Raw genomic sequence first — 22,500 nt, 5'->3', positions numbered from 1 at the left:
GCTACATCAGCTCCAGAATTGAGAACAAACCCTATACGACCCAAGGAGTTGTTAAAAAACCTGCGTAGGTTTCACCGCGAGAAAGTCCGCCAGTCTTCTACCGATACCCAATGGGCAAAACAACTCGTGTACGAACAAACACAAAAGCTTCTTGCGTACGGCAAGAAGCAGACGGGTATCCTACGGAGTATGGAGTATGTAGGATCGACATACGAACGCCTGGAAAGCACAAGAGGCAACGAATTTCACGTATTTGTGGTTCTAAAGACATCGCCCGGAGACGTGGTGGTGGAAGATGTCGTTCCACTTCTGTATTCCACGCTGAAGCTTTGTAAGGAAGACGATGACATAAGATTAGCCAAACTCACCGATAAACGTGGTTATTTTCGTCCGGAGAAAACGCAAAACTGGCTTGACAAGTTGGCGCAGGATTGGAACGAAAACACGAGAAGTTTTTCAGATGCGGCAAGAGTGCGGACGCAAAAGCATGGGTCAGCGGTAGAGATCTTTGTACGGGATACTAATAGAGGTGGATCAGTGACGGCGGAAATGGTTCCTTGTTTGAAGATCCCAGATGACACCGGAAGTCCACGGTACTACGTGCCCTATTCTTTTCAAGACTACACAAGACCTGAACTTGGAAGTAACGCAGATTTATCTATTTTGTGGTGTAGAGCTTTCTCGCTGAAAGAAAGAGATATTGTATCTAGCTTAGATCGCACCAACGGTGGTACGTGTCGGCTCGAATGCCTTAAAATTCTGAAATTCATTTTCAGGTCGGATAGGAAACTTCGTCTTTTCCAATTCTACTTGATCAAAACAGCATTTCTCCACTATAACGCTATGGAGACTGAATGGCGGGCGGATCAGCTTGGAGAGAGATTTCTCGGTATGTTAAGGTACATTCAGGAATGCCTGAAGCGAAAAGATTTACAGCATTATTTTTTGCGCGATGTTAACCTTCTAAAAGGACTCAGTGGTTCCTCTATTCGCACCGTTGACGGCCGAATTCAGCAACTGCTCATGGATGAAAGGCAGCTTTTTTCCGCCATCAGTGCTTAATTCCTGATCTCTTTTCAGCAATCATTAAAAATGCACGCACTTGTTATCGTCCTTAGTGTGTCAATGGAAAATATATCCTCGAATCTACTCCAGTGAGCCAGAAACCTGGATTAATCTTTACATTTGGCAGCCTTATTTCCAGGGGATAAAAGAAGATTGATCCTGGAAACAAAGTTATAAATGGACGTAGCTTTTCTTTGAAAACAATTTCGCATGTTTAAAACGCAGGCAGGTGTACTTTCAACCAATCAAGTGGTCTTACGGGTTACTGTTTGATTCAGTGAAGAAACTCTTTGACATATCCACGGAGACTTTGGACTAAAACCATTTACTTAATTTTTTTTTCACACATGTAACAGTGGCAACCACTTTTCGCAAGAATTTAACATATGTAAGCTTCTATAAGATCTCTTCACCACAGCAAACAAGATTCTGCCCTTCGAAGTGACACCGATCTCGTAAAAGTACCGAAGCATCAGCACACGATTGAACTGAAATAGTGGCGATTGTGTCACTTCCTTCCCAAACAAACTTCTTGTCTAATGACGACTCTTTGTATGACAATTAACCAGCCGAAGCGTGAGCGAAGAAGGATCGTGATTTAAAGGTGGAAAACGTAGAGTTACATTTCGAACGTAGTCAGTAAAATTCGGCATGAGCAGACCGATGCCAGTGGGCCTATGATATCATACACTTCTTTGTCAGTTATATGCAACAAGAACGATTAAATTCGGTGATGATGATGTGGGTCCAGTTCAGAGTCATATAGCAGGTCTCGCTGTGATTGTCTTGATTTGACAGTACAATGACTTGGAAGCAATAGAAGATGCTGAGACAACATTATCAGGTTATGATTATTCCAGTACAAAGTGTGCTGACTAGATGTGACATCGGCGTTGTTCAATGTGACAAAGATACTTGTGGAGTTGATCTCTATCTTTATGAAAATGTTTTATGTGATTTTCAGAAACGAAAATGCCTGGTGATCAAATGGCTGATATCTAAAATTTAGGATTTTATCTCCTGGCCAAGCACAGGTTGCCCAAGTTCAGGACATGTGCCCATTACGTAATGGCTCCTGCTCAGGATAAGCGGAATGTGGAGAAGTTTTTCTTTTTAATGACTGTTTGATATTGTGAGGGTTGGTTAAATCAAACTACCATGTTCTTCGTGTCTCATTATTTCCTATCTACTTGTTTCTTGTGCAAATTTGACGCGATTTCAACGAATTATCGTTTTTCTCTTCAAACAATAAACTTGGACAGGAGTTCATTACCCGGCGCCTCCATCTTCCATATGTACCTTTCCTTTATCTTTCTATTTTTAGAGGCACTTCGCAGGGGGGCTTTAGTGGATGTTTTCACAATAGCCAATCATAAGAGACCTATGGTCAGCCATTTCTTACGTCACATACGTATTTGACGTATGTTGACCGCTGTACGTATGTTCTCGGTCATATACAAAATATAGTAGTTCTAAAAATAGAAAGATACAAGAACGGGTTGACTCAAGGGTACAATACGTCTTCGGGTAACGGGCTCCTGACTTGGGTTACCTGTGGCAAAAGTATGCAGCCTTAGGGCGCGTTCGATTGACCCTACTCCAGAATAAGAATACGTGAAGTGATGATTTAAAACGGTATGTCTGGCGTTTTGAAGCAACAAGGCTGATAAAGATATGTCTAAAAAAGCATTGTAGCAAGTGTTTGACAATTTTCATGTGAATCTTCGTAAAAACGAAGGATTTCTATTCCGGAATACGGTCAATCGAACGCACCCTTAATTTGTAAATGAAGCTTTACTGACAAGTTTAAGAGAAACAACGTTAACTCTGTATTTATCCGTTATCTATGTAATCAAAATCTAGTATACCCCGAATGCAAATTACATGTTCAGGTACTTCAGTTTTTATTTCAACTAATGAGTAAATATATTGGGGAAAGTTTTTCATAAACACCCCATGTAATAAGTGTCCGTCTTCACAGTTTCCCGGATGAGATACTTTGAATTTCTCAGAAGCGACTGATTTCCCCCCGGGGGGGTTTCCCATATAAAGAGGGGAAGGATGCTCGTCTGAAATTTTAAATGAATTCCCTAAAGGAGACCAATTTGGGCGTGGCCCAGGCTTTTGTTTTTTTGACCCCTAAAGTAAATATACCCTTTTACATTTCTTCGCACGCAACCTTAAAGGAGAGCTTCGCGGCTACATATGATCTCGTTTTGCCCAGAACACCCTAGGTGAGACCCAATTGAGATTTACACCCTTAAGCAAGACGACGAGCATTCCTCCCCTTTTTATATGGGAGTCCCCCCCCCCCCCCACCAGATGATTTCGGCGTTTCTGTTCATTGTTCGTTTGATCAGCTTAGTAATATATAAACTGAGCACCGTGATTCTCAATTTTTTTTCTTCCAGGAATCAGCTCTTGGCTTGACAATTGATTCTTCTTTTATTTCTTGCTTCGCCAAAACTTGCAAAAAAAAAAAAAAAAAGCACGCATCGCGTACAGGCGAGTAGAGCTGTTATGTCGCAATGTCGTCCGTGTTTTAATGCTTGACACAATGCTATGCTGCGTATCTGCGTGAATTCAGCTTAAGATTTACGTTTCCTCCTCGTCATTTGGAAGTCTAGTAATCATGGTACAGCGATATTCAGTGTTCATAAACAATTCTTTTGATGTTTAAATTTTGCCAACCACAGAACAAAAGAACCTTTCTTTCGCCAGCCAATAGATCTCTGGTTGGCACATCATTGACAATAGGTGACGTAACGGTGAGTATCGCTATTGTTGTGTGTGCATGTTGTTGATTTTCTTTACTTTTTAAAATAAAGAATAGTGCTGTGTCTTAGGTGTCTCTCAATCCATGTAATACCGGTATTACTGTGTGGGTTTGCGAGATGAGCGGAAACAGGGTGGAAGACTTCCTATGCCATTTGGAAAGAACACCCGTCGATGTCTTACTTTATTGGTACCAGAAAATCAAGAGAGTCTCCAATCTGTGGCAGATAGATTTGATGTAACACGATCGAGTGCTAGCCTGCGTAGCAAGCGTTTCCGCGGGTTTTCTCGCCCCATATATTTTTGGCTCGGTCAAAACATCGAAAATTTCTCTTCTGTGTCTCACGGAAACGCTTGCTACGCATGCTAATCGAGTGCCTGTAGTGTTTACAAGCGGGTGTCATGAAGGACGATTGCATTTCATTTGTCCCAACGATTCTTTCAGTTTCCTGGCGAAGTAAGGGCGAGAGAGGAGAGCGACAACTTTGAAGAAATGCATGAGAGGTTATTCTGTTGTCGGGTGGAAGCAATTGGCTTTCACATTCTATGGCGCCTCGGAAAAACTCTGAACAATATATCAACAGGAAAGAGACTACCATTCTATTAAACTGCAAGTTATTTATGACACGAGTATGCGATTCACGGACGTATTTTGTGGATTTCCAGGGTCAACTCATTCAGTCTGGGAATGTAACTTGGACCACATTGGTGGGAGGCCATTCTGTATATGAAAAATCTCTCTCGTTTTGGGGAAAAAATCCTGTTCAGTAATCATTGCTTGAAACACTACTATCGGTATCTCGGCAAACCAAGCCAGCTGTGCAAGATCACGTATTACTACAACTGGCCCTCTCATTTTACTAAAATTTAAACCCAGGAACGTAACAAAGTATGATAAACCAATGCCTTGGATAAACTGATTTTCGTACACTTTAGCAAATGACCGTATACCAAAAAGTCTCCCTCTTTCTTGTTTTTAACAAGTTGAAATCATCTTCGCGGCTTTTGCAAGTGACTTCTGAAAAGCTTGGACCTCCCTTTTGTACCAAACGTTAACCCGCGCGAAGAACATTTGCGACTTCAGCGAGAAACTTGCTTCAAGTATTGCGTGCAGGCCTTGCATTTCCATCGTTTTACCGTTTCGTTTGGGACACTAACAGCCGCCTGACATCGTTGGCAGGGCTTCGATGATTGAAATGAAAGAGAAACCTTTGCCCTTGAATTCTACGGTGGAATTGTAACCGTGGGAACATTGTATCCAGGAATATTTGACGCCCTTTGCTGGGCTCCTCAGAATTCAGTGTTCAGCCTTGGTATTTTATTATGACCGTTGACAACCGAGGAACTGATAATGGCTCAATTCACGTCGAATCTGGAAAGAAACACACGGGAAGGAAACAACTCACAATGGTAATAAGGTTAGGTTTTTTAATTTGGGATTTTTTCGTAAAATTATCTTTTCAGGTCGTTTATAGGGATTCCCATACAAATCCTTATATTTTTGTTGGCTTTCCCTCACACTGAGCTTGGCTGCCTGTGCACTCACCCGGAAGATTACATCAAGGGTTCAGACCATTTTCAATAAAGTTATTGTGATTGTTATTAAGCTTTTTCTTTACAAAACAAAAAATGCAAGGTGACACACGTTATCACCAACCCGGTGTGGCCAACACATCACGCATGACCGGGTGAAATGGTTGTGCCACCGGCCACCCACCGGGTTGGTGTTAGCGTGTGTCACCTTGCTTTTTTGTTTTGTTTACAGCATTTAAGCAATGCTTAACTACATATGGTAAATAAATAAGCATTTTACTGTACTTGGAATGCTTGTCCCCACGTTTTCTGGTGTTCTACGTCGAGATGGTGGCAAGTCGAAAAGAGGAAGGCCTGACTATGCTCCAGTTGACAATACCGCTGGTTCAGCTGATTTTCGGATCCATACCTACGCGGGGAAATTGACTCAGAGAGCCTTTCCTTGGGTAGGGATTGCGTTGCCCCACGGGTCGGGAATTTGACGTGTCCGCCATCTTGGAACACCGACAGAACCTTGAAATGAGTTATCCTTGACCTTGGTTTTGATGAGAGTTCTCTGGTTTTCCTAATTTAATTTTCTGGACACCATGGGTGAAAGAAAGGTAAGCGAATTCGTCTTCAGGGGTGGATCCATACCGCTTTCCACCGTTTTACGGAAGTCGGTCAGAAAAATAGGATAGGAGAGTTTAAATTTAAAAAATTCCCGGGGGAGCATGTCCCCGGACCCCCCTAGAAACTTTTTCGTTGTTTTGGAAACCGGTTATTATTTTTCCTAGACCCACCCCTGGTCTTGTCTTTTTGTAAAGAAGGACCATCACTTTATCAGTCCTTGCTGGAGTGTTCACAAATGCGGGAATGTTTCTTTCTACTTTTCTTCGTGATTGCTTTTTTGCATATTTCTACATATTCATGAATTTTCCACTATATCATTGTGCATGCTTGATTGATTCGAAAGCTGGTTAATATTGGTCATGTTGTTTTGCTAAATGTTAGGTTCTTGTTCAGTACCGTGAGAAAGGTTTCGTGTTACATGACAAATTTTAATCAGCTGTTACTGAAAAGGGAATTTGAAATCGACAGTGAAGAACATTGGTGTTCCAAGAATGTGAATCTAACAGTTACTCCAGGGCAGGAATGTGATGTTCTGAAGGTGCCCAGGGGTGGGGGAATTTGACAGTCTGTAGGTGCCCAGGGGTGGGAAATTTGACGCACCCTTGCCGGTAAAACTATGGAGCTTTTCCATTCGACCAGAAGTCTTAGTTAAAAGTGTTGATAATTTCATGTGGAGAGCAGAACAGCATTTTCCGGTTGCCCTCATGAAACCGATCACAACAACGAGAATCGCCCTTAAGACAAAACTTCAATTGCGTCGGGGATTTAATTTGCGCGCGAAGGGGAATGGACTTTCCGGTTGTTCCGGAATTCCGGAATTTTAAGACCACTAAAGACCGCAAGGTATGCGAAATTTCCGAAATTGTTTTCGGAATATTTCCGATCCATTCGATTCCTTACCCGGTTTTTTCGAAATTTTTGTTCGAATGAAAAACGTTCCAATCGTTTTTGGATTCTCTTATTAAGGCACCCTAGCACTAGTCACGTGATTGCCACTATTGGAGTGTTCAAAATAAGTTCAAAATATTTGCCTGTTTGAGGTCACGCACATCATTGATCGATAATTGGAACTCTTTTTTTTTCTGGTGCGCAGCTTAATTTTACATTTCATGCATAATGTTTCAGACAATTTGGATTAGTTTAGTCAATTGTTTTGTGTATGAAAACATTTCTTTAAAACCAGACACTTAAGCAGATACCAAATCGTTGCGTCACATTGTCAACAATGTGGAAGTGAAGCTCACCATGTTAACGGTTCGAATTTCTTTTTTCGGGGTTTTCAGATTTTTATAGTCTCGAAGAAATTTGCAGATCGAATACTATGTTATCTCATTCTGTCTTTGCCTTGTAAATTTCAAGTATCAGAAATGTTCTGCGCGTTTCAAGGTTATTAACAGACCATATGTCTCCACAAGAACGCTAAAGTTCTTCGAATCTGTCAAAACTGTATCACAGATCTTGTCATTTGATCCCCTAAAGCATGTCGCTAATCCATTACTTGTATGCATTGAATATCAACTATCATCAGTCGGACCTAAAACTTGGGTGAGCGGTGAAATTTTCTGCTTTTCTTTTCTTTCGCGCCCTTCCTCGCTAAAGCAAGCACCTTCTGGAAGCAAAAGAATTGTAAGTTTAGCTAAATAACCATTGTTTTGACGCTACTTAAAGATTTGCAAGTTTTGAAATACGCGAGTCTCACAAACCACATAAAGCGCTCGTCCGCTTTGTGTGCTACGCTCGCGTTTTTCAATCCACTTTAACGTAAATTTCGCAAACGGTCACTGTACTAATTTCTTTTATCGTGTCATCTTGTATATCAGCAAGTTAATATGAGAAACTATTCCGGCCTCGCCGTGTGATACTGGAGGTGAATATTTTTTTGTGTATTCAACGCAGAGGTGTATATTTTCATAGCCGTTCACACCTCGGACTTTTTCGTGGCGGGGCACTGTGTATTGCCAACAAAATCGCAAGTGGTTTTCTCGTTTATGCCAGCGGTCTTTTAGGCGATATTCCAAAAGTGCTCTGAGCTGGAAAGGTTTGTAAATGTAGCATATGCCGTAACAACGATTTCATTGATAAAGCATGCTTGCGTAAATTGATCAAAACAACTTAAAGGTTGGCAGTTGATTCCCTCCCAGCCTTACAGAGCTGGCAGTACAGTAGTGTGATTTTCAGTTTTTTATGGCCCATAATTCGCTTATGGAACGGTGAATTCGCTCCTTGATCAAGGTTCATTTTCACACGTTGAGTCTCTTCAATTGAATAATTATTGCCCATGAAACAAAATACGACCTGTCAGTTTTTCTCATAGTAGACATCTTGCTGTCTTCTGTTGTCCACTCGGATCAAATTCTTTGCGCGTTCTACGTGCTTTGGTTCTTAAACTATTTATTTCTGCTTACCATTATTTCATTTTCCATCGCGCATCATACTTTCATTGTTTTACGCGGAAAAGAACTTAAATGCGTAAATAACTGCAAACGGATTAATTTTGTGCTATACCTTGTTTCGAAGGTTAGTATCACGAGAGTCGTGGTGAATATTTGCGAAGGAAAGGTTGTGAACTGGGATCAGCCTTTGACAATCTCTATTGCTTACGTTACCGCTGTATTTTTCCGCATTCTAGCACGTAACGTCATAAATGGTCTGTAACAATCCGAATCAGTTTTTGCCCCAGGCGAAACACTTCTATCATCAGAACCTCCTCATAATGATTTGATACTCTATCAAGAGTTCTGTGTTTGGACCTGTCCTTTTTTTATTTACAGCATATGTTTTAGGCATTTTGAAAATATCCTCTATGTTGTGATGTATACACCGACGTTGCTATGAACCTTCTTTCCAGAGAAAAGTCCTGGGACAGATGTTGCAGTGCTATCTAAGCTGTATTAACAAAAATTCAGGGATTCAGGAGACTGAAGAAGTTAAAAAAGTGCTTCATGTTTTTTTCTGGCCGTTTACCATTATCAAAGTCTACGTATTTAAAGACTTAAGAGCATAATGTTTTTATCTGCTAAAAATACAAACATTCTGACAGAAACTAAATATTTGTAATAACCTGACTTTTTGCAATTAGCAAACGAGAGAATTTCAAGTTTAGGCAGCTCAATTGCTGTGAAAATTCACTTTAAACTATTAGAAGCTCAAATTTATCGGCTTAAAGGAGAAACGTATCGCGAGTCATGAGTCATGTTGTCTGAAAACGAATGTAAAACGAGTCGCTGATTAGCAAGACCATCAAAATATTTTTTTCGATGCCAAAGTGCTATCAAAACGGTGTCTTTCATTTAACTTGTTGACCCCGCGACAGCTTGAAATTTCTTTAATTCAATGTACGTACGTGCCATATCCTCTTTTTGAGAAATTTCAGTCATTTTATCGTTTCCAAAGGAAAACTGACCATGACATTTACAATCCTGTTTTATTTCCTGATATCTCGGATGTCCATTCTTCAAAATTTTATAGTAAAGCTTTATTCAGAGTATCAGAGTATCTCCGCGCTGTTCAGAGTATCAGAGGCGTCTTTTAAAACACTCACTTCAACGCCCTAAAAGCAATAGAAGTGGGCTTGAATTATCCACGACACCTCACTCGGATTGCTTTCATTGGAGAGCCAGGAGTTCATTATAAACCGGCCAACATCGTTCCTTTTCCAGCACCTATCTTCTTTATTTTCTGCCGAGTTGTTTTCGGGTAGCCTTAACAGCGGTTGACTTCCAAGCTGTTTGCTTTATTCGTGCTATAGCTAATAATGATCTCGACAGAAGGCCACCAATAAAATTGTTGGTTTAGTCCAGAAGACTATTTGAACGATCTTGATCTAATGATATCTGCTCGGATGAATATGTCCTTTTCTTATCTTAGCATTTGTCTTAAATTAACGGGATGGTGAAACGAAGGCTCTTTTTGAGTTTTGTTGTTAGCAAAGAGTTCTCTCGGAAGTTAGAGGAACAGGTGTGTGGTGAGGTTTGATTTTGACGGATTTGCCTCGCGAAAATGGCCATTATCTTGAAAGATAGGAGCCTTTGGAAATAGTATTTTTTGCATTTTGTTTCATTGGAGCAAAGATATCGAACGAAGTTTTGAAAGACGAATCGTCAACAGAAAATTATGGTCCTATGGGTGACCCGTATTGCCTGGAAGCAGAGCGTTGCCTGTCCAATTTCTTTTTCAAAGTGCAATTTATAATTTTGATGAACACGAGAAATAGAGCAGAAAGATATGATTGGATGGCACCGTATGATATATAATTAATATTTTTACAATGTGCAAGATCCTTTCCCCGAATGTTAATTTGTTGACGCTGTTTATCCAGCATTTTCTTTTCTTTCAATTAACTCGCTGGTGAACGAACATCTTGTTTTCGTCCACCAACATGGCGACGATGACGTAACGTACACTGAAACCAGGGGCCCGTTTCTCGAAAGTCCCGAAAACTTTTCGGGCCCGAAAAGTCATTTGTGAAATTGCCAACCACTTGTTTTGGAAAGCCGATCTTTTAACATGTTTTCAAGGTAACAAAAAGAAAAATTACTGTGAAGTTGACGACTTAAATCCTCTTCGTTCTTGAGATACAAAGGGAATTCTGACACCCGAAAATGGCCTGTAAAGTTTCGGGACTTTTGAGAAACGGGCCCCTGCTATCAGAGTAAAAACCTATCTGTGCATTTTCCCTGGTAATCGAAATGGGCCATTACCATTGTGTGAGCTCGTATCCATCTACTAGCGTGGGATGCTTAGCAAATAGATTCCATATAACGTGCGTCTGTTCAGTAATAGACCACGGATGACGTCAAAATGTGGTAAGAACAAAAAATTGGGTCAGTGTTTTTTAACGGCATTTTGACGTCTAGACACATCTATTTGCTTTTTTATACATTCAATTTTTTTGTGATATCGTCAGCTACGCGTCTGTCCTCTCACAGGTGAGATCGAATCAAAATGCTTGCATTTTCGAGCTTATGACATGAGTGAGACTTGTGCATAGCACTTCAAGTTAGTACAATCCGATGGTTGGTTAAGCCAGGAAAACGTGCGTTTTATTATTCGAACAATCAGAAACAAGATCTGGACCAATCCTTACTAGGGTTATCCAGGCTTGTTTTCCATTTACAAGAGGAATCGGTTGGTCCAGCTCAGTTGGGTTCGGTATTTAAATGGCCGCTGTTAACAAAACCTCTCCCACTAAAAGTACTGTGCCATTTGCATTATGGGCCATTTCCTAGCTGTGTTTACAGCTACCTGGCTGTTAATTGGAAACGAGGCTGGAGGTAACCATACGTTTTATGAAATCCTGCTTCTTGTGTGATTAACAACTCCTTCGCATTAGAACTGGATTACATCGTAGATCCGCTCTTAAGAAGTGGTCATCACTGAAAACATCAGCTTTCTTAACTCTTAACTCATTTCTCAAATCCGAATATCCGTGCTTCATATCATATATCATAAGTGAGCATGGAGTTTCTCTTTCCTAACTCTGAGTTTCCTTTTCCAGAATCTTCCTTTTTCCAGATCTCCAGAATGCCCTGCCTGTTCGCTGTATATTCACTCTTATGAAAAAAAAATTGCGCGCCTCAAGGCGATCGCAAACGAGGAAACAATGTTGCTGAAGGAAATGTTTCCCTGTTTGCGGCCCAAGGAAACGCTTTAAAAAATGCGGAAGCAAAAATCGTTTGCGCACTGAGGAAACATTTCACTGAGGAGGCAATGTTTTCTCATTTGTGGGCTCTCTTAGAGTTCCGGGAGACTAGCTGTTAACAAGGGTCAATACCCAGCGTTTTAAGAATATAGTTTTATCAATAAGCTCTTTTTTAAATATAACGTAGCGATTTAATGTTAAAATTGCATTTAACGTTAATATTGGCTCGTTACACATTTAGATTTTTAACTATTATTCTTTGCGAAATGTTTTTAGTAATTTGGCATGTATATTTTGCTTAAACAATAAGGGTCCGTAATTACCTGCCAGCAGAGGTCTTTCTTCTTTTGCGTTCGCTGGACTGAAGAGTACGGGAAAAGAGACTTCTGTCATGGGTCGAAACTCGTCGTGTTGATCATGTGCGGCGGTTACTTAGCGACCAAATCCTCACGTGATGCTTCATGTTGTGTAGGCTCACTTAACAACAGCGGAATTACTTTAAAGGCGGTTGGATAACAGTGAGTTTGGACCCATGGCAGAGCTCTCTTTTCCCGTACAATGCAAAAAAAAAAAAAAAGAGTTCCCTGATGGCAGGGAAGGCCCGTACCCATTGTGCAAATTTTTGTTTATTTTGCGAAAAAATGTGTCATCATTTCCGTGATACAAGTGCGCACGGTAATTTTTTCCCCACCAAATTGTCAAGCCTTACCAAACTTCAAAGGCGCCGTCTTCCTGCTTCGGAGCAGGACAAATTGTCAGGCGTGAAAACTATACATATTTTTCAATTTACACGGCATGATCTAAAGAAAACGTTTTTAAGTGCGGCCACGATTGCCAAGATTGAAAATTTGGCGGAGACAATTTTTGTTGTTTGGTTGAGCCAAACAAATTTTGTCAGCCTTGTGCGTACTGGCCCTAATGAAGACCAATTTGCCTTTCAGCTAACCGAAGTTTACAATGGCATTGACAACAACAGAACCTCCGCCAACCGAGTCCGCCACTATCAAAGAAAACCTCTGGACTTTCAACCTTGTTATGTATATCTTGATACTTGTACTCAGCATCCCAGCCAACATCATCATGTTACTTGTGCTGTGGAGAAAATTCCGGCGGCACCAAAGAACAGCCAAGAGTTTCATTATACTGATGCAAAATATGGCACTGTCTGACCTCGTTCTGGTGGTAGCCTCAATTCCATTTAACCTGGTATGGCAAGCATCGGACAATTGGCCGTTTGGACCAGTTGGATGTAAGATTTTATGGCCATTACAGACTGCTGCGTTACAGGCCATGGTCTACACCTACGTTGCGTTGGCTTGTCATCGATTATGTGGCGTTACAAAGTAAGAGCGTGACAAATTGTTTTGATTAGTCATGTCCAAGTTCACTTTGACCTCCTTTTCAAAATCGATCGAAGTGCAAAATAATCGGTATTGCTCTTCATTCAAATGTAAACGAACTTTCATCGCTAGGACCTTGCCCTTGGACTCGCTTTCAAAAAGAGGCTTTAGTGAACTTGGAATGTCACATTTATAGCTGAAAAGACATGCAGAATAATGCAGAATAGGCGGAGTTCACGCTCTTCACGCTCTTGAGTGCATCATGGGTAAGCAGGGCAAGATGGAGAGAAATAGGCCATTTCCGAGTTCATGTCTGCCTCCTCTTCAAAGCGAGTCTAAGTGCGAAGTTTTTGTTATGATAATTAGTTTGCTATCATATGTAAAGTAGAACTAATTACCATCACAAAAACTTCGCACTTAGACTCGCTTTGAAGAGGAGGCAGACGTGAACTCGGAAATGGCCTATTCAAAGGTTTGTAAGGAAGTTCAAAACGATGAAAAGTATTCATGACTATTGACATGCAATTTTGGGTTTTTATTTTCCAAAACAAAAGATATGCGCTCAAAGGTGCGGTAGAATAAATTTGGCGAGAATAGCTATAATTGTAGAAATTATTTTATTAAAAAGAGTTTCTGCCATACATTTCGTGTAATTCCAAAGGCACAAAATTACAGAGAATGTATTGAGACAAAAAAAGTAATATTTAGGAATTCCAAATAACGGATACCAAGTCCAGTTCAACCTTTATGAAGGCGATAGTCTATAAAGTAGAGTCATGTACAGTCTATTTTGCTTCGAATTTCCGTACAAACCTTTGAGTTTCCCGCCATGTTGCCCCGATTTCCCATGATGCAATCAAGAGCGTGAACTCGTCTATGGCCCAGGTCCCTTGCTTGTGTGTCAGAACCATTTACAACCTTGTCGAAATGGGTAACAAATCCTTGTTCAATATTGTTTATCCTTTTTAACATTTACAACCAACAGGGTTTCATTTGAGGCCAGAAGTCGAGCGTTTCATCCGGTTGTTTACCATTTCATTTCCGATGTTTTGATGCCACGTATTTGTAGATTGCTTTTATTTTCAAATTAACGATCGCGTGAAGTTGTCCGCGAGATAAGAAATTGAAATGATTTATTCTTCATCGACTTGATAGGGAAATCCCCAAAAAGAAGACGCCTCATATGTTTTCAACACATAATACGTTTTTTTTAGTTTTCAGTTACGTGATTAGTGGCTTATGAACACCAAACCAAAATAGACCTTTCGAGCTTGAACATTTCGATTTCCCAATAACAGATCATGTGACGGTATTATGATGACGTGTCAACTGTATTTAGCGATGGAGCACTAATTGGGGACAAATCTAATAGTGATTGGTTCAAAGGTTTCGCGCCACTTTTTCAACCAATCAGAAGTGAAACCAAAACTAATGGTGGCTCGCGCGTACACATTTCCTCGCGCTTTGTGTCGGCTACGTGTAATTACTTCGAGTTTTGATTGGTTTACTGGATTGTCTCCGTCCTTTTTGATTGGCCAAAGTAATTACTTTGGTTTTGGTTTTATGACACTTGATTGAAACTCGCTCTAGTAGGTTGGTTTTTGAAGAGAGGGGAAATCCGGAGTACCCGGACAAAAACCTCTCGGAGTAGAGTAGAGAACCAAAACGCTTAATCCAAATGGGACGCCAAGTTTAATATAAGAAACGAACCTGGGCCCAGATCGGTGGAAGGCGAGTGCGCTCATCTCTGCGTCATCTCTGCTTCTCTGGAGCGTGACCACCGTCAAAAATAGAATCCTTGGTATTTTGCTGTTGAGAGTTTGATTCTGGCGTTAGAATTTGAGTGAAATACGGGAATTGAACAGCACAGAATTGGCAACCTCTATCGCTGAACGTCACAATCGAACAGCAAAACTTCAGATCTCAATAGCAAAGTACCAGGTGTGAGTTTTGGCGGTAATCACATGCTCAGGAGAATATTGATAGCTCGCACGCTATCTTCTTATGAACAAGACAAACGATCAAATCTCTTTTAAACTTCAGAAGCAAAAAAGTAATTTTATCTATCACAACAGAGGCACATAGCCGAATGATCACATCCTAGAGCATTACTACTATTATTAACATTATTATTATTATTATTATTATTATTATTATTATTATTATTATTATTATTATTGCGTTCGACATTAGGAGAACGCAGTTTCTAATATTGGGTATCTTATGCATAGGGTGAGCTTTGGCAATTTTTTTTTCGTTCGTCTGCTTTTTCAGCGCCGTCTTGAATACATCATAGGTGCATTGATACGTCATGTGCGCAAATGACGTTTGCGCACCTCGTGATTTTGTATGGAGTCAATTTGCACCAACACGCAAATTTTTGGCGAGGGACATTTCTTAGTAAAAATCTGTCATGCAATCTCAACAACATCCAGACTTTCACCATATTTGTTTTTGTAACGTCGACACCTCCAGTTACGCCAAACTTTCTATTTTTTACCTAACTCCACAAGCTTCACACATGTTAGTACTTTCGATAGACGTTCTTTACATAAATCAATCGTCTTCATGGCATCTCGGCTCACCTAGTGAGTTCTCCAACGAACGCATCAGTGGTCAGTATTCCGTTAAGTGAGTATTCTGATTAAAATAAAAACGCATTAAGATGCACATGGCGTCCACAAAAGGCAATCACACGTTAAACTTATTTCTCTATAGTCTCCCATCCAGATATCAACCCTGCCCGAAAGGGATTAACCGTCAGTGAACCTTTGTTTTGCAAGCACCTCAAAGGGATTGTTAGGAGGCCCTTAGTAGTGTCCACTGTCGAGCGGAATTTGGTGATTCACAAGTCTTTCTCATGTATGATTAATGTACACGAAAAGTAGAACTTATATAAACTGCAATTCGCGCTTTAAACGAAGTTGAAGTGAAAAACTCGGAAATGATCAACATGTCAGCCTCGATGCCAATGTTACTCTATTCCGTTTATTTTCTGTCATCTTTCTAGATTTAGTATTTTACTCGTAGCCCGGCAGATGTCTTCTCAGGGGGCAATTTATGTTGTATCGTTTCCTCAGAACTGACGATGCGTAGTTATTTTGACTACAAGTTACCTTCTTAAAAACACATCAAATTCAGAGTCTAGCCAAGGGAAAAGTATTACAATCCTGTCACATGAGTCATAATACTCAGCGCTTATTGAAACCATCTTAAGAAGTACGTGCTCGTATCATCAAACTTCAGTCCTATAAGATCGTTTCTTCCCTTAACCTTTTCCTTTGTCTTCAAAGCGCGGACTGCCGAACGCTCTTCAATAATCCGAGTTTTCTCCTGGCTGTTATCAGCCTTTGTTTGTATTTTTGGAATGGGTTCAAAAAGGTAGAAGTAGCTTGATTGAAAAAGAAATCCACTTCATATCTAAGGTACCGAGAATCTTGTATACAGTGTCGATTCATTGTTTCGCCCTTGAATGTCAAGGGGAGAAGCAGATTGATCCCTTTCATTGTGGGAGTGATTACGAAAATATGTTTTAAAGCCGGAAATCTCTTTTAACAAATTAGTATAGTGTAATTACTATATTACTTCCAGACAAAAGCAGTCGGAAATGCCATTGTCAAGGTCAAAAAAAACAACAAGCTTTGTTTATAGAAAAGTAGACGATTTTAGAATCGAAAATCTGCGGGATACAGACCTACTTCCGGAATTTCACGAGTTTTTTTGGTTCGAATGCCACCCTAATCGCCATTTGGCGTCGTCCTCGATGCCGAACTTAACTCACTGTATTTAAATGAACAATTGATTTTCTCCCATAAATGTTCTAACTAGAAATTATTTATTTCCCAGTAAGGGATGCAAAATTTTGAAGCAGGGATGGCACAGTGGTGTCCCGGGTTTTATTCCCAGAATTGGCGTCACTCATGTGTTGAGTTTGTTGGCTCTGTACTCTAGATCTGTACTCTGCACCGACAGGTTTTTCTACGAATACTCCGGTTTCCCCTCTCAATAGATCTTCTGCAACAACGAACCTATCAGTGCTCGAAGCTTTCCCTCTAAATTAGTAAATTAATAAGCTTTCCCTCTAAATTACATTGCGGTGCAGTGTCCAGTTTCCTCCGCACTAAATACAGTTGACATTTAAATAAAGTTTGTTGTTATTATTATTAATTTAGTTTCTAAATGCACCTCCACTGTGAAGAAAGCAGTTGCATTGAGGCTTATCAATAGCCTCCATTGCGAAGCGAACAAACAATTATTTCCGGATTTTGCTTTTACTTCCAACTGGGTTGACGATAATTACATCCCCACATGGAGTTTTTTTTTCACCGGGAATGTGTGATGAACGTGGAAGGCTATTTTTTGCAAGCCATTTTGACGTTGCATTAAGATCTCATTACAGCGAGTTTATATTAAGCTCTATTGCCTTATCATATTTCGGGTCGAATACTATTTCCTGAAGCAGGGCACGAGGTGGTATCCCTGTGGTAATTTAGAGGGAAAGCTTCGAGTACTGATAGGTTCGTTGTTGCAGAGGATCTAGGAATTAATATTACTTATATTTACAAATTAGTATCTCCAAACAGCTTTATCATAATCATTAATTCCAAGCTTTCTTGCTCGTACTCTTCGCTGTTTTTCACAAAGCGTTCGACTACGCCATCCTGTAATTTGCCTTTCTCCATATCAGGTAATTTCGACTCATTCTCAAAAATGCATTGTTTTTTTCAAAATGGTCAAGTAAAAGCTTTTTTTTTTTCAACGTGGTTTCGTTTTAAGAGCTGTTTTGAATTGGAGAAAAAACTTTCTGTTAACCACTTGGTGTCGTATGTGGGTTGAGTTTATTAGTTCTCTACTCGTCTTCAAAACCAACCAATTATTTGATACGAGTTGATTTGATTTAATTTCTGCCGGCGCTGTACAGTGTCTCTAATTAGTGTGCCAGCACTAGAAAAGACTAGACACTTCAATAAAGTTCCTTTCCTTTCTTTTCCTAAGTACGGTTGTGTTGACACTGAAATAAAATATATGATTATCATGTCAAGTTCAACGTCTGCCTGGTTACTAAGCCCCGTGGAGTGTTCTCCTCAGAAACAAAATGGCTGACCTCGGTTTTGATAATTCATGATATCATGCTCAACCTCATCCAACAATTGTTTATTAACACACTGTGTCTTTGTTTTTAGGGATCTGTTTGGCCAAATGAAGTTCATCACCGGGTTAGTTATTACCTTTGTTATCTGGATCACCAGTATCACCACGATGATTCCTTACGTGGTAAACCTCGACTACAACTATGAAAATAAAACCTGTGACGAAAGCTGGGACTCGGATTTCAGCCGTAGAGGGTACACTCTGTCATTGTTCCTGTTGGATTATCTGTTGCCCCTGATCGTCATGGTCACATTGTATGTGCTTGTATGGGGGAAGCTACAAAGGTAATTAAGAGAAAGTCCGACATAATATTTCTAATTCGTCTTCTGAAGGTTGAAGTGGAACATGCTAAATGGGATAGTGGCCGGGAAATGTTTCGGATTTCACTTCCACACCAGGGAACTTACGCAACGACAACGGCGACGGCAACGAGAACGTCACAAATTTGCATATTTAGTGGCCAAAAACAATAGCTTTGCACGCCCTGCACGTGCGGTTTTCACTTTTTTCTATTTCTTGGCCGTCGTGTGCAAAACAACAACGTGCAATAGCCAAATTTGAGGTTGAGGAGAAATTTTCATTTTCTCCCCTAAATTAAGCGCCGTTCTGATCAATGTCATTTTTGAGGAACTACCACACCCTTGTCATATTAAAAAGGTTGAAATAGTCACAATAAGGCAAATTTATACTGTGAGATGACCTTCCCGTTGCCGCCGCTGTCGTCGTTTAAAGTTAGCGAGGAGCTTTAACAACGACAACGCCGACGGCAACAAGAACGTAACAAATTTGCATATTTAGTGGGAAAAACAATAGCTTTGCATGCTCTGCACGTGCGTTTTTCATTTTTGTCCATTTCTTTGCCGTCGTCAGCGAAACAACTACGTGAAATAGCCAAACGTTGAGGTTTTATTGAGGACGTCAGCACTTGGAGATAAATTTTCAATTTCTCCCCAAAGCTAAGCGTGACTCACATCGGTTTCATCCTTGAGGGACTGCCACACAATTGTCATGTTTAAGAGCTTGGAATAGTTGCGAAGTGATTTAAGTAACGCAAATTTATGTTTTGAGATGACGTTCTCGTTGCCGTTCCCGACGTCGTTGCTAAATCCCCCTAACGATTGGGGACGACGGCGAAAACGTCACCTTAGAATATAACTTAAGACATACGTAAGTCTTCCGCTATTATTCCATGTCGTTCACGTCGAAAAAGAATCCTTAAAAATAGAGACTGTATGCTCACGTTGTCGTTAAAACATCAAATTTGGTGATTTCACGTCGTTGTCATGCCGACTGAGAAGCGCAAGAATTTGTATTAAAATGCGTGCTGCACGTGTGGCACGATTACTTTTCCTTTTTCAACCAATGATATTCTGTTTTGTGGCGTCTTCAAACGAGGAAACATCGTTGCGGAAACATTGTTTCCCGAAATGTTTCCTCGGCGCGCAAACGAGGAAGCATTTGTTGAGGAAGCAAAATTCACAAACATCTATGCTTCCCGGAAAGCAACTTTTACTTCCGCAACAAATGTTTCCTGGGGCCGCAAACGGGGAAACAGTTGCTTCCGCAAGAATGTTTCCGCAACATTATTTCCTGGTTTGCGGGCGCCTTTACATTTCCTATTAAAAATGCTTGCCAAGGAGGCCACTTTTCAGCTCGTTCATCAATCATAGTACCAAACAATCTGAGGTTACATTCACACGATACAAGACGAATTTTCTACCACTTGAAAATTCGTGTATTTAAAGGCTCCGACCACACGAAACCACGCTAAACTTACGAAAAGTTAGACGCCTCGCAGTTCAAAAATTTGAACACCAAAATCGGGGACGAACTTTTAGCCGATACGGTCGAAAATTTAACCGGTGCGCTGTGAACGCCTTGACCGTCTAAAATTTTGCATGGAAAAGGCGTGGTTGCATGGATGCGTGGTAACTCAGCTGGAAGAAGCTGTTTTGGATTTCGTAAAGCTGTGCTCTGCGCATGATCAGATGGTAAAACCACTGACAAGGGTTAAACTTTAATACGGTGTGTCAGTTCCGTGTGAACAGAGCGAAAAGATTGTACGGTTCCGTGCGAACAAAATGTCCGGTCGAATTTTTCAACCGGTGGAAAATTCGTCCGGTACCGTGTGAATGTAGCCTAAAATGCATAAATTTCTTTTTCTACTGACCACACCATTTGAACTCAAGAAGAATTACACATTACTTAATTCGCGAAAAATAAAAAAAAATGTCATAACAATGTGTTTTTAAACCAATCTGACTTTAGTTACAGAGTCTTGGATCCAGAGCGCGCGATTCGCCGTGAACGTCATAATCGTATCCTACGCATGCTTGTCGACTACGTCATCGTGTTCGCCATCTTCCTGCTTCCTCATCAGATCATGTGGTTCGTGAAGGATTTTGGCGACGGTGACAACAAGCTTTACTTCGGAGATGCCATGAACGTGGTGTATATCTTCACTTACAGCATGACCATCATCAACCCAGTAATGTTCTTTAGCTTCAACCCTGAGTTCAGACGTCACTTGTGGCATTTTGTCAAATGTCAGTGCCTGGCGAAAAAAGAACTATTTAGCGCCGAAAATATGTCGGAGTCATTTTCTATAGAGCCTAACCGTCCGCCCCCATCTCAGTTGAAGCCGAAGTACGAGATACAGCAGTTTGAATTGAAATCAAACGAGAACAACTACGCGTCCTACCCGAGCATAGTGCTCGCGGAAACCGACTCCATGCAACGTGACCACGATTCGGGTCTCGGATTGGTTGAAGCAAGTATGTTTCCTTCGGCAGTGGATCGGTTTCGCGTAGCAGAAAAGCAACGGGAATCGACACCGACACCTTCGGCTTCTCCGCCGCCATCGGAGACAATGTTTGATTACAACGATGCTCCTCCATATTCTTTTGACCAAGGTAGTGAAATGCTTTAAGAGGAACGTGTATGCATTGCACTAGCGACTACGCTATTCTGCCCTATGGGAAAGACGCTTTGTTTATGTCAATGCTAACCATAAGCGTGAATTGTCGCTGGTTGTACAGGGGGTAGGGTGTTGTCTAGGAACTAAGAGGGAGAGAGAGAGAGAGTAAATTAAACGTTTTAGTTTTTGGTCGCCTCGCTTTATAGAGTATTTTCACTCACGTGATCAGTAACCTTGTTTTTCCACCTAAACGAAAGAAAACATTTGCATGATAAAAGAGCTCAATTCCCGGGGGATTAGTTAGGGACACCGACATTGCGGCAGTTAATTCCTTTGTTTAGGAACTTCAACATGGCCGCCGTGTCGTCACATGATAACACTCTATAGAAGGAGTTGAGTCACGTGATGAGACGGCCATCTTGGTGCACAAAACGATAGCAAATTACATCTCATGTTTTGCATTATGAAAGAGTCAAATTCCCAAAAGACCTTTTCCGCTATTGTTCTGCGCACCAACATAGCTGCTGTGACGCCAGGTGAGAACCATTTATAAGTCATACCTCGTTATGCTAAAATTACATTTGTTATCCCATCTAAAGTTAAGGAATTCCATTAATAGTTTGTATGTAGAATATGTTCCTCTAAACTAGTAGTGGATGGTGAAGAGAAATAAGCAACTCTGGCAACTGCCTAAAATATTTTTGGTAATCTCCCAAACGTGATAGATTTATATTCGAGAAAAGCTAGTTTCTTCCAGCATTCGCGAGTCCTGACGCCATCTTGGATGATGGAAGAGAAGAGCAACATATTCAGCAGCAATGGGCTCGTGGATGATATAAATAATCTATCCTTTATCTGTGAAGTTGGATAACAAACTCCAATATCAAATTCATTAATTGTAATGATAAAAATAAATCCTATAGGGGAGTCTTTGTTCAGATTTTTTTGCCACTTAAGCACAAAGCTATCGTTTTCTAATCAGCCAGTCAAGAATAAAATACTGAATATTGAAAGTGCGTTGCATAATAAGCTATCTCTGAGAATCTGAACCCGACATACCGGATAATCCTTTGAAAATAGCACTCTTTTCAATTGACGTCACGATCTTATGCCCAAAGCATAGTGAGATTAATATGCAGACTAAGACAAAGACATTTTAACGATGTTTGTCCGCATTTCAATCCCATAATGCTTTGCAATAATCTATTTTTATCAAATGTGGAATATACTATTCGAAATGTTATAAAGAATGCATAGGACCATCAGTGCCCTTGCCACCCAAGAATTTGTCAGTTTTTGTTGGCTAATAACTGGCTCGTTATCAAAGTTATAAGGCTTAAAATCACGCAGATTTAACTAAGTTTAACCACAGTTAATATATGGAGGTGGTTGTGAAACTCGACATGTTTCTTTGTTTTATGTTTTTCTTCGCTGATTTTGCCCTGACCCTGCACAAACCACACGCT

At 40.5% G+C, this 22,500-nt stretch overlaps 2 protein-coding genes across 3 annotated transcripts in view; both read left to right on the top strand.

Moving 5' to 3' along the window:
• LOC138049262 (cyclic GMP-AMP synthase-like) overlaps positions 1 to 2,965 on the top strand; it is a 5,821-nt gene extending 2,856 nt beyond the window's left edge. For both annotated transcript variants that reach the window (XM_068895459.1, XM_068895460.1), the window contains exon 3: positions 1 to 2,965. This exon is cut by the window's left edge and continues 94 nt beyond it. In XM_068895459.1, coding sequence (XP_068751560.1) covers positions 1 to 1,062 — 1,062 coding nt within the window. In that variant the 3' untranslated portion in view covers positions 1,063 to 2,965.
• Positions 2,966 to 7,459: 4,494 nt separating this feature from the next.
• The window catches only part of LOC138049261 (allatostatin-A receptor-like), a 16,206-nt gene continuing 1,165 nt past the window's right edge, over positions 7,460 to 22,500 (top strand). Inside the window, exons 1-4 of the mRNA XM_068895458.1 lie at positions 7,460 to 7,611; positions 12,568 to 12,969; positions 18,150 to 18,401; positions 20,386 to 22,500. The exon at positions 20,386 to 22,500 is cut by the window's right edge and continues 1,165 nt beyond it. Of these exons, the coding sequence (XP_068751559.1) occupies positions 12,584 to 12,969; positions 18,150 to 18,401; positions 20,386 to 21,046 (1,299 nt within the window). The 5' untranslated portion in view covers positions 7,460 to 7,611; positions 12,568 to 12,583 and the 3' untranslated portion in view covers positions 21,047 to 22,500. The remainder of the gene's footprint in view (positions 7,612 to 12,567; positions 12,970 to 18,149; positions 18,402 to 20,385) is intronic.

Source organism: Montipora capricornis, chromosome 5 (genome assembly GCF_036669925.1).
Source record: "Montipora capricornis isolate CH-2021 chromosome 5, ASM3666992v2, whole genome shotgun sequence".
Lineage (NCBI taxonomy): Eukaryota > Metazoa > Cnidaria > Anthozoa > Scleractinia > Acroporidae > Montipora > Montipora capricornis.
This window is presented reverse-complemented; position numbering and strand designations above follow the sequence as displayed.